The 17,066-nt window shown below is 35.4% G+C and overlaps 1 protein-coding gene across 18 annotated transcripts in view; it reads right to left on the bottom strand.

The window, feature by feature from the left end:
* The window catches only part of ADAM22 (ADAM metallopeptidase domain 22), a 207,978-nt gene that overhangs the window by 165,740 nt on the left and 25,172 nt on the right, over positions 1 to 17,066 (bottom strand). For all 18 annotated transcript variants that reach the window (XM_016147979.2, XM_016147978.2, XM_036230317.1 and 15 more), the window contains exon 3: positions 10,874 to 10,950. In XM_016147979.2, the coding sequence (XP_016003465.1) occupies positions 10,874 to 10,950 (77 nt within the window). The remainder of the gene's footprint in view (positions 1 to 10,873; positions 10,951 to 17,066) is intronic.

Below are 17,066 nucleotides of genomic sequence, written 5' to 3'. Positions count from 1 at the left end.
ATAACATAGTGATATAAATAAACTAGTAATAAGAAGGTATATAGAGACCTGGCTCCACTCTGCTCAGCTCTGACCTATCTTTATAAAAAGGCTGACTTGAGCCTTGCACAGCTCCCTCCCCACCCATGAGTCTGGCCATCTGAACCTTATAAAAGGCTCCAGCCCCTTGGGTCCTGTTGCCTCTAGGATTCCTTCCAGATGCCCCTTCTAAGACAATTTCATTTTAGCTTTAGAACTGGCCTCTGCCTTAGACCACTTTCTGGCTCCTTACCAGACATAGCCAGTGGCCCCTCCAGTGCCTTCCATCCCAGTCCCCCTTTGTTGTGGGCTTTGTAGCTAAGGGCTGCACCAGTAAAAATTAAGGCCATCCAGGGCTGAGCCCAGGAGACCTTCTGCCTATGAGAGGACGTTACAAAGTCCAGTTTTAGGATTCTCAGTTTAAAACAACAACTTTTCAACTTAGAACAGATAAGAAGAAATGAAAAATGCTTCAGTTAATAGAAGAAAGGTGAGGTCTACATCAAATTCCATAGGATATTCCACCAGAATCCTACCCCTTAAAACGTATCAAAAGTTCAACAAATATTTCAAAAGTAGAGTTCTATTACGAATCAAAGAGTATAGATCATAACCATGAGAAGTATGGAACTCTTTCCAGACTTGCAATGGACATGGAACTGCAAACTTGAAAGCTTAGCAACTATTTATAATTGACACCATTTCTCCTATTAAATAGAACTTACAGAAAAACAGCTGTTATTGTACCATTTCAAAAAACAGTTTAGCATTCAAAACAGTTAAAAATAAAACTACCATAAGGCCTAATGTTTCCACTTCTGGGTATCAACCTTAGAGAAATTTATAATTGCCCCAAACTGGAAACAACCTAAAAGCCCATCATCAGGTGAATTGATAGACACAATGCAGTATATCTATACAATGAAATAATACTCAGAAATAAAAAGAAATGAACTAGTGACACGTGCTACATCATAAGTGAACTTCAAAAACATGCCAAATAAGAGTGGTCAGATCTAGAGGGAAAAAATGACATAGATAATAGAGGCTCTGTTCATCCCTATGGCAACCAAATCAAAGTTGTGATGGAAACAAGGAGCAAATGGCAAGGAAAATTGCCTGGGATCTAGAAGAACAAGACATACGACTACAGAGAAATCCAAGAAATCACCCTGTAACAGCAGGGTAGGACGGAGCGAGGACGCGAGGCTGCCCGGTCTCTAATGGCTGAGTGAGATGGAGGCTGCAGCAGTGGCGGTGGCAGAAGTCTCTTAAAGGGGCGGCATCCATAAGTGGATTTTCCAGGTGACGGACCTGCTCACTCTGCACTAGTGACAGTTTGTGCAGGCAGCATCAGAGACTTACAGGGAGATATTGTTGGAATGAGGGCCAAGGCAAGATGCACTCTGTACAGAAGTACCCGTGGTATCCATTGTTCCTTGTTGAGCCCTCTACCCTCCCAGTGCGCAGACACAGCACCGCTATAGCCTAGATGTAGTCAAACTGGATAACAGAGGTCGCTCAACCCAGAGGAGTCCCTGAAACTCCTCCTCCCCCAACTAGCAGCCCCACCTAAACCACATCCGGTATATCCTCAGTGAGTCAGGTGCTCCTTGCTGAGTAGTACCTAGGCTCACACTGGAGGCTGCTGGCCTCAGTTTCTGCTGTGGCCTTTTGAGGCAACTATAAGCACGGCATCTGTGGATTGCTTGCTGAATCTTAACAGGTGGCCCCGGAGGGGCAGAGGCTTGGGCTAAATTTGTCCTGCAACTGAACCCCTCAGGACTGTGCCACTGGACACTTACTTCACAAATCTACACTAAGAAGACTGAAAGACTTAGGAGCTTTGCTTAGTATATAGAAACAGATGCAGAAAGGCAGCCAAAATGAGAAGACAAAGAAGCAGAAACCATATGAGAGAACAGAATAGAGATCCAGAAATAATGGAATCAAGTAATCTAACAGATGCAGAGTTCAAAACACTGGTTATAAAGATACTCAGTGAACTTTTGGGAAGTGTAGATAAATTCAGTGAGAACTTCAGCAAAGAGATAAAAAAACATAAAAATGGAAATGGAAATTATAAAAAGGAACCAGTTTGAAATGAAGAACACATTATCTGAAATGAGAAGTACATTAAATGGAATAAACAAAGGAATAAACAAAGAGAATAAAGAAAAGGATCAAATGCCCTATCTAGGACTGGAAAGCCAAGGGCAGTCAATCAGAATTGCAAGGAAAAAGATGCCAAGACTATAAAAATAATCTAAGGAGCATATGGGATACTATTAAAGGTAAAAATATCCATCTGATCGGTGTATCTGAAGGTAAACAAGATACTGAACAGCTATTTGAAGAAATAATGATGGAAAACTTCCCTAACCTGGTGAAGGAAATGGACATACAACCCTAGAAAGCTCAGAGAACCCCTAGAACCAGAGGTCCAAAGAGGTCCACACCAAGACACATCATAATTAATACGCTAAAGGTTAAATACAAAGAAAAAAATCTTAAAAGTAGCAAGAGAAAAGCAGATAGTTAACCTTCAAGGGAACACCCATAAGACTGGCAACTGATTTCTCAAAAGAAACTATGCAGGACAGAAGGGCTTGGCACAAAATCTTCAACGTGATGAAAACCCAGGATCTACAACCAAGAATACTTTATCCAGCAAAGCTATCATTTAGAATTCAAAGACAGATAATGAGCTTCCCAAACAAAAATAAGCTAAAGGAATTTATCACCACAAAGCCAGTATTACAGGAAATGTTGGAGGGACTTCTTTAAGAAGAAAAAGCATGTATCAAAAACAGGATATAAAGAATGGTAACAACTACATTCCTATCAATAAGTACCTCAAATGGAAAAGAATTGAGTGCTCCGACTAAAGGATAGAGTGGATGAATGGATAAGAAAACAAGACCCTTACATGTTGTCTACAAGAGACTTACTTCAGATTAAAAGACATACACAGACTAACAAAAACACTCACAAATATAGTGGATAATTTGGTGACAGAAAAAGGGGTGGGGATTTGAGAGGCTGGGAGAATGGGGTGAAACTTTTACAAAGTACAAATTAGTAGCTTTTGGAAGGTCATGGAGATGGGGAGTATGGCATAGGGAATGCAGTTAGCATTAAAATGTTGGCTAGGTGGAGGGTCGGGGAGCAATTGAGGGGATCATTTTATGAACTATATAGATGTCTAACCATTGTACTGTATACTTGAAACTAATTAAAATAAATAATTTTTTTAAAAAAGTTGTTAGATATAAGAATACATACTGTAATAGTCCCTTCATATAAAATGTCCAGAAAAGGCAAATTTATAAATACAGAAAGTAGATTCATGATGGTCTGGGGCTGGAGAAAGAAATGAAAATTAAGGTTAAATGGAAATGAGGGATCTTTCTGGAGAAATTAAGTGTTTTAAAACTGATATGTGGTTATGTAAAACTGATTTAGCAACTCAGTAAAGTTACTAGAAATCACTGAATTGTATATTTGAAATGGGTGAAATTTATGACATGTAAAAATACCTCAATAAATTTTTTAAATTATGTGTTTACTTTTATGCAATAAATACATTCCTAAAAGTCCGTGTTATAATCAAGATTATATTTGATAAGCACAAATAAAAGTATTAAGAAAAAGAATATAATGATAGGTACAGAAGAAATCTTAGAAATTATTTTCTAAAAAGCACAGACAAATATATATTGATAAAACGAAAATGCTTATGATGTTGATAGTTCTTTGGTAAAATACTTTTCCCCCAAATTAGCTTAAAAACAAGTAAATGAATACATTGATACCCAGTAAAAATACTATTTATCAGAGATTTATCTCTTAAAAACTTTGCATACTTCTCAGAATAAAGATAAGATTAAATACATATATGACTCCTACACTACATGAGAAAATTTTCAGGGACTTTTTTGTAAGTAAAAAATTTATTTTATATAGCTTTGTCATTCATAACCAAAAAAAAAAAAAAGACTAATACCAATCTCATTTATGATTGCTGATGCAAAAATTCTAATAATATAAAAGCATTTTTATTTTATTAGTAATAGAGTACCTAAAAAAACTAGATATTAAAAGCTTAAGCTAGAAACTGCCCAAAAATCAGTTGCAGCATTCTAAAATGGAAACCAGAATTTGTAATTGGACAACTCTCTCCTTTTGTGGGGGCAGATTCCTCCTACTAAACCCTTGGAGTTCTCTGAACTCTTGAGAAAGTTTCAACCAGTAGAGAAAAGCAATTCTACCCACCTCAAGGTATTAACTGCAGAGTTGTGCCGCTACATGTTTGTTATCTGTCAGCCTGCCCCACTTCTGAAAACTAGTCTGTCTTTGTCTAAGCACTGGATCAGAAGAAATTAGAAGCCAGAGCTAAAATAGGAACAAGGCTGTGCAACCCTGATCTATTCCTCACCGCAGGCAGGAGGTGTTCTGGACTGCAGACATTCCACATGGGATATTGTTACAGCTGAATAAGCCATACTTTGGGGAAGGTACCATCAAGCCATGGGAGTGGAATCAGATCATAACTCTGAGAGTAGGGATCCAAATTCACTTCCTAAGAGCAGATGTCCCCACTGCTTTTCTCTTTGAGGCAGAATATAAGGTGCCATGGACCAGAAAAACAAAGGACTTGCCCTTTCCTCTGCCTGGTCTGAGCAGAAGGTATGTCTGTGTTCTCTCAATGGTAGCACCAACTCTCCACAAAAGGCCTGTTGATGGTTTGGGCTTATGGGTTCTTGGAGTGACCACTCCTGGCAGAAGTTAGCAACCTACACTATAGGAAAGCAATTGTGCCTAGCGAAACAGCTGTTATGAGGGTCAGGGCAGGGGATCTATCAGAGGCAGGAATACAGTGGCAAGATAAATGACTAGAGAACAAATCTCAGAAACAGTTGAGGGAAATACTTGGAGATGGTAGTAATTTATAGCAGGAGGCCAGCAGGGGCTTGTGCCTTATCAATTTAGATAAAAACAGGAGGTGTGATTTCATTCTACAGTCACAACTAGAGAAGCCAGCAGCAGCACATAGGTTACAACAATAAATTATGCAACATGACAAAGTAGAGTTTATCCTCCACAGTCAAGAATAGTTTTTAATAATGAAAAAATTAATATAATCAATTATAACAGGTCAAATAAGAAAAGGCATATGTTTACTTGAATTGACTAGAAAGGCATTCAATAAACTCTAATACCCATTCTCGTTAAAAAATTTAAATGATATATGGGATACTATGTTAACATAATAAAGACTAGCACTCAAAAATCAATAGATCAACATTCTACTTAACAATGAATACTAGCAAAAAAACTAAGACAAAAATGCTACTATCACCAAATAATAGAATTCAGAAACTTCTAGAAAAAGCATTAAGGTGGTCAATAGTAATAAGAAGTATCATTTTGGAATGAAAAAAAAAACTCTCCTGATTTTCCAATCACTTTATTGTATAAGTAAAAAAAAAAAAAAAAAACAGAAGAAACACCGAAAGCCCACTAGCAATATTAAGAAAACTTTCTTATATAACATCAATAACTAAATTATAAAATATGGAAAAATATCCACACTAGCAACAAAGAATGTTCTCTATAAAATATGCAGGACCTATAAAAATCAAAGTAATTTTTACTGAGACGTAAAAAGATGCCTACATTTAAAAAAAAATGATATTGGATGGAAAAGCTCAGTTCTCTGAAAATATGTACTTTTCCCAAATTAAAATTTAAGTTTAGTGACAGTCCACTTAAATTTCCAAAAAAAGGGAACAAAATTAGTCTAAATTTCCATATTAAAAAAGGCAAAAATATCTAAGAAATTTTCCAAAAGAAAACTAATAATGAGAGTTTTCCATGCTATAATAAATAAAGCTATAATAAATTCTACAGTGGTACTAGGCCCAATAATTAATGAATAGATCTTCAGAAAAGATAGCTTTAAAAAGACATTAAAATACACAGTAACTAAATATGATAAATAAAGGATCATATGTCAGACAGGGAAAGAACAAATAACGCAACATATGATGTAGAGAAGATCAGTAACCTCTGCTCAGACCATCATCCAGTCTCTCCTGTGGCCTATGAGGCCCTCCGTGCCTGGGGTCCTGCTACCTTTCCAAACTCATTTAACAACTCTCTTGACTCACCCTGCTCCAGCCTCCTAAGATATCTTCCTATCTCTCAAACATACTAAACTTGTTCCTGCCTCAGGGCCTTGATGCCCTGTTGTCTATGCCTGAGGGCCCCTTCAATTCAAAAGTCATCTCTTCAGAGTTGTCCCTGACAACCATTGCTCAAATAACATCCTCATAGTCATACCAGACACTTGCAATTAATGGCACTATCAGTGCCTGAAATTACTTTATTAACATGTTCATTGTCTTTCTGACTAGAATGCAGGCTCCCTAAGAGTAGAGTGCTTATTTCTGTTTCTACTAAACCCTCATGGCCTAAAAAAACAATCTCTTAGCACTTACTAGAAGCTTAAGAAATGTATACAGGTGTGTGTGCATATGAATGTGTATTTATTCACATGTACTGTGTACATATACTAACGTGTGTATATGCATAGGCATTATATTAATATATGTGAACATGTATAAAGTGAAGATAAGACTCCTTATTGATAAAGGGTGTTTAATAATTTAGTTGAACAGCAAGATATATAGTTATAGATTTATTAACAGTGAGAGATCTATTGTGCAATTCCTTGTCATCACATAACATCATTTAATTATAATCTTATCCTCATCACATATTTTTATCCACACTATAAACATTCTACTTATCACACTGTAAATAGAGCATTAAGTTAATGAGTCTCTTTCAGACCTAACTTTCTCATCTGACCTTGTTCCTACTACTCCCAAACTACTACCCACCTACACAACACCTCTCATTTCTGCATGAGCAACCCCATTTGCTGGCAGCTTTATGTTTGAGTCCCTAGCTGTCATCCTCACCGCCCACTGTGAAATAGGGGAAAAAAAGGAAGACTGATATAAGGATCATAAGTAAAAGAAACTTTTTGTTGTTCTTGAAATAAGAAGAGAGAATCTGTAAAATACAGTCAAAAATTAGGAGTAGGATCATCCAAAATCTGTGAGCTGTACCATGAAATCCCTTCCCAAAAAAGAGGTTATAAAAGATGGGTTTTTTTCTTCCTAATTATGTTTCGCATCCTAAAACTAACCAATCACAGTCTATGTGGAGTATTTGCTTCTGTGCGTGCGTGTGTGTGTCTACATTGTGTGTGGTTTGTTTTTGTCAGATTACCTGTTATAAAAGGATCAAGGAGTATTGGAAGGAAATAGTTTAGTATTTATGTGCTACTTTCAGCAATTTAATTACTCACTTATTAAAGAATAGGAGATGGATTATAGGAAAAGACTTGGCTTGAATGACTCAAGTAAAATAGTGAAATGTCTTTATGAAACCTTTTTCTTTCTGAGGAATGTTTCATGATAAAGTATAATACAAGTTGCTGACCTCTAGAAAGGTCCAATGTGGCCTCAGGAGTAGTTTGACCAAGCCAGGCCATATGTTCAGTTTTATTATTATATCTGTCCTAAAGAGTGAAATTATATTATTGTTACCCAGCTACACAGAGATTTAATTTGCCACCAGTTTTAAACAAAACAAAAAACCCCACCTATTCTACAGCCCTCGATTGCTTCATAAGAAAAAGAGCTTTCAAAGAACATATTTAATTTTTCATCTTCCTGTTCCTTAACAAACACAATCACAGATGATCTATAAACTAAAATCATGAAATAAAAATATTCTCCATAAAAATAAGAAAAAAAATTTTTTATCAAATTTTCATGGCTCTCAGGGTCGATCCTGGTTAGTAACTGGATGGGAGACCACCTAGGAAGAACAGGTGCTATAGGCATAAAAATAAAAATTTAAAAATTGTTTAAAAAAATTAAAAATAAATAAATAAATAAAAATCTTCATGGCTCTTATAGCATAAAGAAATCAACTACCTGCCACCTTTGTTTAACATACCAGAAAAAAAAAAAAGGCATTCTGTACATTTCTCAGTCCAGTTATCTCCATTTGCTATTATTTCATCCTTTGTACTTTCAAATTTCCATTGCAATTTCAAATTTTTGTAATTTCAAATTTCCATTGCAATAAGAAAAAAAAATGCCCAATAAAGATTCTTGCCAGGATCCTGAAAGAAATTCTGTTTCACCCCTAATATTTTAAGTTTATGCTCTGATAAGTAGGGTCATATATGTTTCTCCTTCAGGAATAGAACGTTTTGGGGCTCAGATTTCTCCCAAGGAAATGAGGTGGCCTGGGCAGAATGGACATGAATCAGTAACCGTTCTTTGTTTGAGTGCTGAAAATCAAGGTGTTGACAAATGTCAGGAACCAGAAACCAAGGTGGAGCTAGACAAAGAACAATGATTTAAAGGAGGGATGGGAAAGTCACTGAAATAGAAACCCAGGAACCTGACTTTCCAAGCCACACCTGGAGACATATGCTCAGCTTTTAGAAGCTAGTCCTAAACACTTATCTTCTTTTTCCTATTTGCTGGTTCACTCTTCCCCAACTGACAGCCGCCATCCTCATCCAGTCATCTGTTTCTCAGCTAATTCCAGCTTCTAGTTTCTAAGTCAACATGACTTCCCAGCCTGGAATTTAACATCTATTCTCTAAGGATACGGCAGTGAAGAAAAGAAAATCTCTGCCCTCAAGGAGCTTATATTTTAGAGGGAGAAAAAAGACAATAAACAAAATAAATAATTAAAATATAGAGTATTAGTTGACCATATGACAATGCTTGTAGTCAAATTTTTGCCCTGCAAAATTAGCAATTTCACGTGAGTAAAGCTATCTATTAAATGGTGATGAACATTATTTAAAAAAAAAAAAAAGAGGAGAACAGGCAGTAGGGTGGGTGGCAGAGTGAGGGCAGAGAGGGTTACAATTTAAAACAAAGCAATCGGTCTCCAAATAGTGGAATTATGTAAGATTGGTTTTTTGCTTTTTCATTATTTTTCTAAGAAGTATGCATTCCTCTATAATGAGTCTTTAAAAACTTTATAATATTGGAATTTATAAAAAACTGAAATGAGTCATTTAAATTTGTAAATTTTAGGGTATTTACATAAACAGTAATATAAGATACAGATCACATTAATACAATCTTACTCATGCCCTATGAAACTAAGTTAAAAAAATAAAGTGTGATATAAACCTTTAATCATATATGTTCTAAGCCATTATTTTTAAAAGAAATAAACTGCATTTTAATGAGCATAGTAGAAATATAATTTATGTTACACTTTTAAAATATATATAATCGGAGAAGAACTCCTATTATTAGATCAACCAAACAGTAAATTTCCATCTAACATAATGCTTTTCAGTATTTAAATTGTTTGTGAACTACAAAAATGTGGGGAGAGGGGAGAAGTACTTACAAAATGTCCCTATAACACTGAGAACTAAAAACATAAACCAATACATGACTTAAATATTTATGTACCAAAAATGGTATTATCACAAATTTATAAATAAATTCCATTAAAATCAGAATACTAGTAAACTTAATTATTAAATTAACCCATTGAACATGGACTAAATCTAAAAGCAAGAAGTGAATTGTGCTCCTGAATACTGACAGACCTAGCTCAGCAATCTAACAGTACATATGTGCCTGTTACTCAAAAGAAATCTCTAAACCAGCAATGTCCAACAAAACTTTCTGCAAGGCTGGAAATGTTCTGTGCTATCCAATAAGATAACCACTAGTCACACATGGCTATAGAGCACTGGAAATGTAGCTAATGCAACTGAAAAACAGAATATTACATTTTATTTAAATGAATTAATTTAAATTTCAACAGCCACAAGAGGCTAGTGGCTACTAATCCAGACAGCACCACTCTAAGTCTTGCCTCTTGCATTCTTTTGTTATTAACTCATAGTCTTCCATCTACCTGGTTCCCCAGTGTAGACACCTTAGGTTCTAGTTCTCACTCTAAGTCTACATTTCTTTTCTTTCTGGCCTCAAATTTTTCTTACTGAGCTCTTACATCTCTTACATAGCTAATTTCAGCAAAGCTGTATGCCAGTCAGTGCTGCTCAGCTCAGAAACATGAATGGCAGAGCCCTGATCTCTTCCCACTTGCCTATAGGTACAAATGCTTTTTTAAAAAAGTGAACAACTAGATGTGTGGTAAGACTTACAGACACTATACTTACCCAAAGGGAAGAGATTAAATTCAGAGATTCATCAAAAGCCATTTCCAAACCTAAAATTCTGTTATTTCAAACCTAAAGTTCTAGGTAGACAAATGACAATTTCCAAAAATTATACTGTATTTAAATAATAATCCCAGTACCCTAAACCTCATAGAAATCAATTCCCATATTAAAGTATCTAATGGCATTATTAAGAATCACACATCATGCAGCAGTTTTCTGAATCATTGAGCAAAAGGGTAACTTTCTCTTTTCTGCTGTTAAGAAAGATGTTTTAATATAAAAAGTATTATTTTCACAATTTATTATAATTCATTGGAACTTAGGTCACATATATTCTTATGAAAAATATTGGAATAAGTTTTGCCCTCCATTTTAGATTCCTATATTTGTTGCAGCTTTTCAATTTCAAATGGATATCCATTTATTGTTATTTGCCAGACTTTGTAACTTACAATAGATATAATAGATATTATATCAAGAGATATAATAGTTTTAAATGTGGTATTTGATTGATATAGGAAGATGAAGTAAAATATAGTAAGAAAACAAAATGTTACAGAAGGATAAGAAAGTGGATTCAATGTGTATCTGACAAAGACTTACTGGTTTAGCATGACATCAAGAATAAAAGATGTTCCAAAGACATCAACCTGGAAGCTTGCCTGGTCCACATGAGTCAACTGCAATACAAAAAAATAAGAGGTATTTATTATTTAGCCACAGCAATTCTTACAATCACTCGAAAAAGGTTTATAATATGTCATAAATTAGAAAACAGTTCAAAATGGAAATTGAATGAAAACAAAGTAAAATCTACAGCTTCTTAGAAGCCAAGCATTCACCAATTTGAAGTCAAACAGCACCCAATCAAGGAGGAGCAAGTGCCCTACCTTTCTGGTTTATCTCAAGTGGCTAAACATTTGATTTCCAAGAAAACTGGACTACATTCACTTTATTTTATATTACATGACTGGCTCCTTTAAAATTAAATTTTGTACATTAAAAAGAAATAGAGCAAAATATGTTCAATTCAAGAGTAAAATAATATGATGAATGTGATCTAAAAAAATAAACAAAAACAAAAACCTTTTCATCCTGTCTCAAAGATATACTTCACAAATATTTCTGTTCTAATTTATCAAACATTTCATAGAGGTTTCCACATCTTCCTAAGAGCAAAATTGAACCTCTGCCCATCTATTGCAAATTCACCAATCAACATTTTCTTGGGGAAAAAAATCACTATTTCCCATGCTATTCTTGGAACTCGCAGAGAAAATCACAAGGGACTCTAAGCTAAAAAAATGTAGTGTTACCAATAACATAATATTAACATATTGAATGAACACATGCATTAACTGAAAAAAAAGGAAGAAGCAAAGCTATTCATTCTGTTTGACTTCCCAAATATTAACAATAGCTATAACTAAGCAGCAATACTATGAATTATTTGATTTTTTTTTGTTTATGCTTCTATAGTATCCAAACTTTCAAAAATAAACAGGTATAATTCTTACGGCAAGAAAAAAACAAGCAACACAATTTTAGAGATAAAAACCATCTGAGCAACTCTATTTATGTAGCATGTGAGGCAGATGGTGCTGCTCCCTGAGAACCAGTGCACATCCTGGGATTCTGTTGAACATAAAGGGCACCTGAACCATCTCTGGGATTTTCACACACAGGTGAAAGGAGAGCACTTAATTAATAATAATACAGCTTTTTTGAAGAAAAGGGTGAGGGTGGGAGAATGTAGTACCTCAGCTGCAAACATTCCAATCTTCATGAAATCCTAAGGATGAAGAACTCTCTCTCAGTCTCATTAAACTCATTAACCATTCAACTTTTACTCTTTCCAATAACATCCTGGCTATCACAAAATTCTGCCTTCTTTTTTTCTCACATTTAATTTTATTTTTATTAAATTTTGGGAGTGATATTAATAAAATCGAGTAAGTTTCAAGTGTATAATTGAATATTATGTCATATGTATATTGCATTGTATTTACCACCCAAAGTTAAATTTCCTTCCGCCACCAAATATTTGACCCCCTTTATCTCTATCTATCTCCCCCAACCTTCCCTCCATGCTGCTGGTTACTACTAATTCACTGTCCATATCCATGAGTCTCTACGTGTTTGTCACGTTTGTTTGTTACTTTTAGTTTTATATTTCACATATGAGTAAAATCATATGGTTCTCAACCTTTTCTGATTTATTTCACTTAGCATGACAACCTAAGATTCATCCGCGTTGTCATAAATGGCAGTATCTCATCTTTTCCTATGGCTGAGTAATATTCCATTGCATATATATATCACATCTTCTTTATCCAATCATCTATCAATGGACACTCTGGTTGTTTCCTTGTCTTGACTACTGTGAACAATGCTGCTACAAATATCAGAGTGCATGTATCTTTGCAGATAAATGTTTTCAAGTATTTGGGGTAGATACCCAGAAGAGGGATTGCTGGGTTATAAGGTAATTCTATTCTTAGTTTTTTGAGGAACCTCCATACTGTTTTCCGTAGTAATTGTACCAATTTACATTCCCACCAGGAGTGTATGAGGGTTTTTTCCCCCACAACTTCTCGAATATTTGTTATTATTTGTCCTGTTGATGATAGCTATTCTAACAGCTGTGAGATAGTAGCTCATTGTGGTTTTGATTTGCATTTTTATGATAGTTCTTGGAGCCACACCTTACCCTTCATCTCCACATCTGGCACAGATTATATTCTCCCTTATCTTTCTAAAATAGATTTCTCACCAAATTCTCAAATGTAAGCCCTAGATTTTCTACTGTTTCAAATACAAACTTTCCCTACATAGCAAGAGCTTCCACAATCACCTCCCCTACCCCAGACATAATGGCACTCAAATCCCCAAGGACTCACACTCGATTCACACATTCACACTCAGTTCTCTCTTCCGCTCTTTAATACAACAAACTATATGTGTTCCAACTTTTTCTGTGGCTTTCATTCACCACTTCTGCTGAGTGCTTTTCAGAACCAGGCCCTTGTGCAGTGATCTTCGTCAATGCCATTTTCCAGAAATGACCCTATCCATCCTTCAAGACTTATATCAAGTTGCTCCTTGTAACAGTCTGCCAGGCTGCCAAAACAAAGTACTACAAACTAGGTGGCTTACACAACAGAAATTTACTTTCCCACAGTTCTGGAGGCCAGAAGTCCAACATCAAGGTATTGGCAGATGTGGTTTCTGCTTAAGCCTCTCTCCTTGGCTTACAGACAGCCACCTTCCCATGTGTCCTCACATGGCCTTTTCTCTATTCATGTGCATCTCTCTCTCTCTCTCTCTCTCTCTCTCTCTCTCTCTCTCTCTCTCTCTCTCTTCCGGTAAGGACATTAGTCATTTTGGATTAAGGTCCACATTTGTGACCTCACTTAACCCTAATTACCTTTTTAAAGGCCCTATCTCCAAACACAGTCATATTAGAGGTTAGGGCTTCAACATACAAATTTTTGAGAGGACACGATTCAGTCCAAATACTCTTCTTCCACAAAGTCTTCCCAACCCCTTCCAACCTCCTTTTCTCCTCCTCCTCAGTACCATTCAGTTTGATATCAGGGCCTCAGTACTGACCAGCATCATGTACTCACTAAGAATTTCCTGACTGACTCATTCGAGGGTTTGTTTTATCAATCACTTGGATGCATAAACGAATGACAATTGAACAGCTATAAATTACCTGCTTATAAAATGCAGTCCTTCCATCAGGGTTGTTCTTAATGCCATGTCAATAGATAATAATGTCTTTCCTTTTGTCTAAAAGCTCTTTGAGTTTCCTGAAGTGCTAACTATCCTGTTTTGGGAACAGCCTAAGGAAAGCTCTGCTTACTAGAATTGATGTCTCAATTAAAATGAATCTCTCTCTCTCTCTCTCTCTCCCCCCTCCATTCTTTCTCTGCATTTATCGTGGTGAACAGGACAGAGATCATCTCTTATTCATCATGGCATCATGATTACAGCTTGGATCAAGATAATGTTACTATTCTTTTTAAGAAGATATTTACTATTGGCATTACTTTGTCTAATTGCTTATATATGTTTTTTCATGCAGCTTCACTTTACAACTGGTATTTTATTGATCTCACCCATGTCCCAAGGAGAAAAACATTGCTTAAATTCGAAAGAAAATCTATTTACAGGATGTTTAACTGTTATTTAGTAAAAAAAAAAAAAAAGTTTGCATTATTGATAGGAATAGAACTGTATTAATACAGTTTTATGTAAGGAAGGCTTCCTTAGACTGTATACAGATTGATTCATTCAATATCTTCTGAGAGTCTATCAAGTGCTGGGAACTATTTTGATTTGATGGACAAGGTAGTGGAGAAGATCGTTTCTGTTCTAGTGTTTATCATCTAATATGAGGAGACAGAAAGTGACAAATAAAATGATTAAATGAAAAGAACAATTAAATAAAAAATAAATTTAAAAAACAAATATACTATTCTCAGATTTAATAAAAGATGGTAAACAGGTGACCATGGCAAATGGAATTCTAGGTGGTCCAGGAAGCCTCTCTGAGAAGATGATATCTCAGTGACAACCTGGGTGACTAGAAGGGATCTGTGGCAAACAAAATAATGACCTTCATAGATGCCCACATTCTAATCCCTAGAACCTATGAACAAGCTGACTTATTTGGCAAAAAGAACTCTGCAGATGTGATTAAGTTAAGGACCTTGAGATGAGGAGATTATCCTGGATTATCCAGGTGGGCCCAATCTGATCACAAGGGTCATTATAAAAGCAGAGTCTTACAAGGGTAAGAGTCAGAGAAGATGTAATGATGGAAATACAGATTAGAATGAGGTGAGAAAAGGCTACATGCCAAGGCATGCTGTAAGCTTCTAGACTAGAAAAAGCAAGGAACAAATCTTCCAGAAGGAGCACAGCCCTGCCAACATCTTTGTTTTAGCCTTTAAGATGCATTCTTAGATTCTAATATCTAGAACTGTAAGAAAATTATTTTTTATTGTTTTATGACATTAAGTTTGTGGTAATGTGTTACAGCAGCAATGGGAAACTAATACTGCATCACTGGCAATGTTCTTGAACATTTTAAAAAAGCAAACTCAATAAACAGCTTATCTCACTAGTGTTCAATGTCACTTTGTTCCACGGCTTGATTCTAACCAAGGCACTCACAGCATTAGAATGGATTCCCATAAGGGCATGAGGATCAAACATAGTACTTCCCAGCCAAATCAAATTTGCAGTGGCAATCACTAAAATCAAATGTTATAATAGTTTCCTCACATTCTATGTGGTCCTCTACCATTCAGGAACATACCTTCCTCGTATGTCTAACAAATATGCCAAAGGAAAAAAAAAAATTTACTTCTTTAGATTATCTTGCAGAAAAAATAAACTAAGTAGAATTACACTGACTTCATACTATATTAACAATTCAGCTTGTTATTCAACGGCATTGAAGTGAGCCAGGATGGTTTTCAGAAAGTTAATCTTAGACCTTGACTTTTTAATTCAAAGGAAAAGAAAAACTTGATAAGAAAGAACTAATACCAAGACTTTCTTTTTTTTCTGGGGCAGGGGGTAGGGGGGTCAGGGGTTCCCTTAACATATATTGCCAAAAAAAATTCTAGTATTTATTAACTTTACCCAGAAGATTAAAAGCTAGTAATGGCTCTCAGAGCCACCTGAAAAATAGAATTTTGCAGAAATGCATTCTTTCAAATTACTGTATAAAATGATGTGTGATTTTAAAAACCATTAATTAAACACTTTAATATCATAGAATAATACTGCGAGAACCCCTAGAGCTCATATAATATAACATCCTTATTTTGCAAACAAGAAAACTGAGATCAATGTGAGCAAATATCATTTCCAAGGTCACTCTACTTGGAAGCAGAGCAGGTTTTCTACCTCCTGGCAAGCCTTTTCCATCATGCTTCTTACTTGCTTTCATTGTGTAGCTCAGAGGAGTCTGCAGGTTTTACTGAGTTCTGATGAGTAATTATTATAATAAAAGCATTTTTAGAGTCATGAAAATACATTTTTAGAGAATATGGAAAGAAAATCAAATGATGAAAAACAATCTCTACCACTCTGTTTTCATCAGAAAAGTCAATAACCTTACCATACCTGACAGAGTGCAAGTTCTAAGACCAATCTGATTATAACTTTAGAAATTAAGAATGATGGCTTAAGATATACAAGAAAATCAACTTTTAAAGGAAAAATATGACATAGGTATGGTAAAGTGTGTGTGTGTGTGTGTGTGTGTGTGTGTGTGTGTGTGTGTGTTTAGGATTGAGACAAGCAGTGAGGCTGACATTTATAGAAGCTATGAAACAAAAGACTGAGGGAGAAAAGTGCAAAAATATAAAATAACTATCCAGATGGCAAGAAAACATAATAAATCAATGATTACATAAGGATAATTTTAATTTCAAATTTCGAAAGTGAATCATAGAATTTTAGGACCAGAAGAACCTGATATAATCCCCAGATTGAGGCCTGTTTATTATTCATGGGCAGTAGCTGAAATTTAAATGGGAAGTTAATATAACCCTCCTGCTCCTTATGCATTTTGCTTCTTGGCAGCCTATCTTTTTCTCCTAACATCTCCTAAAACCAATGAACCAGGGCCAACCTACATATCCCAAGGAGCAAATACAAATGAACTTTTCAAGACTCCTTTATTCATAACTATGTTTTTAAAGCAAAGCTGACAATAAAACTTTTATGTTAAAATCAGAACTTTGACACGAGGAGAAAGGCAAGGTATGTTGAT

This window comes from Rousettus aegyptiacus, unplaced genomic scaffold (genome assembly GCF_014176215.1).
Source record: "Rousettus aegyptiacus isolate mRouAeg1 unplaced genomic scaffold, mRouAeg1.p scaffold_m13_p_13, whole genome shotgun sequence".
NCBI classification, from domain to species: domain Eukaryota; kingdom Metazoa; phylum Chordata; class Mammalia; order Chiroptera; family Pteropodidae; genus Rousettus; species Rousettus aegyptiacus.
This window is presented reverse-complemented; position numbering and strand designations above follow the sequence as displayed.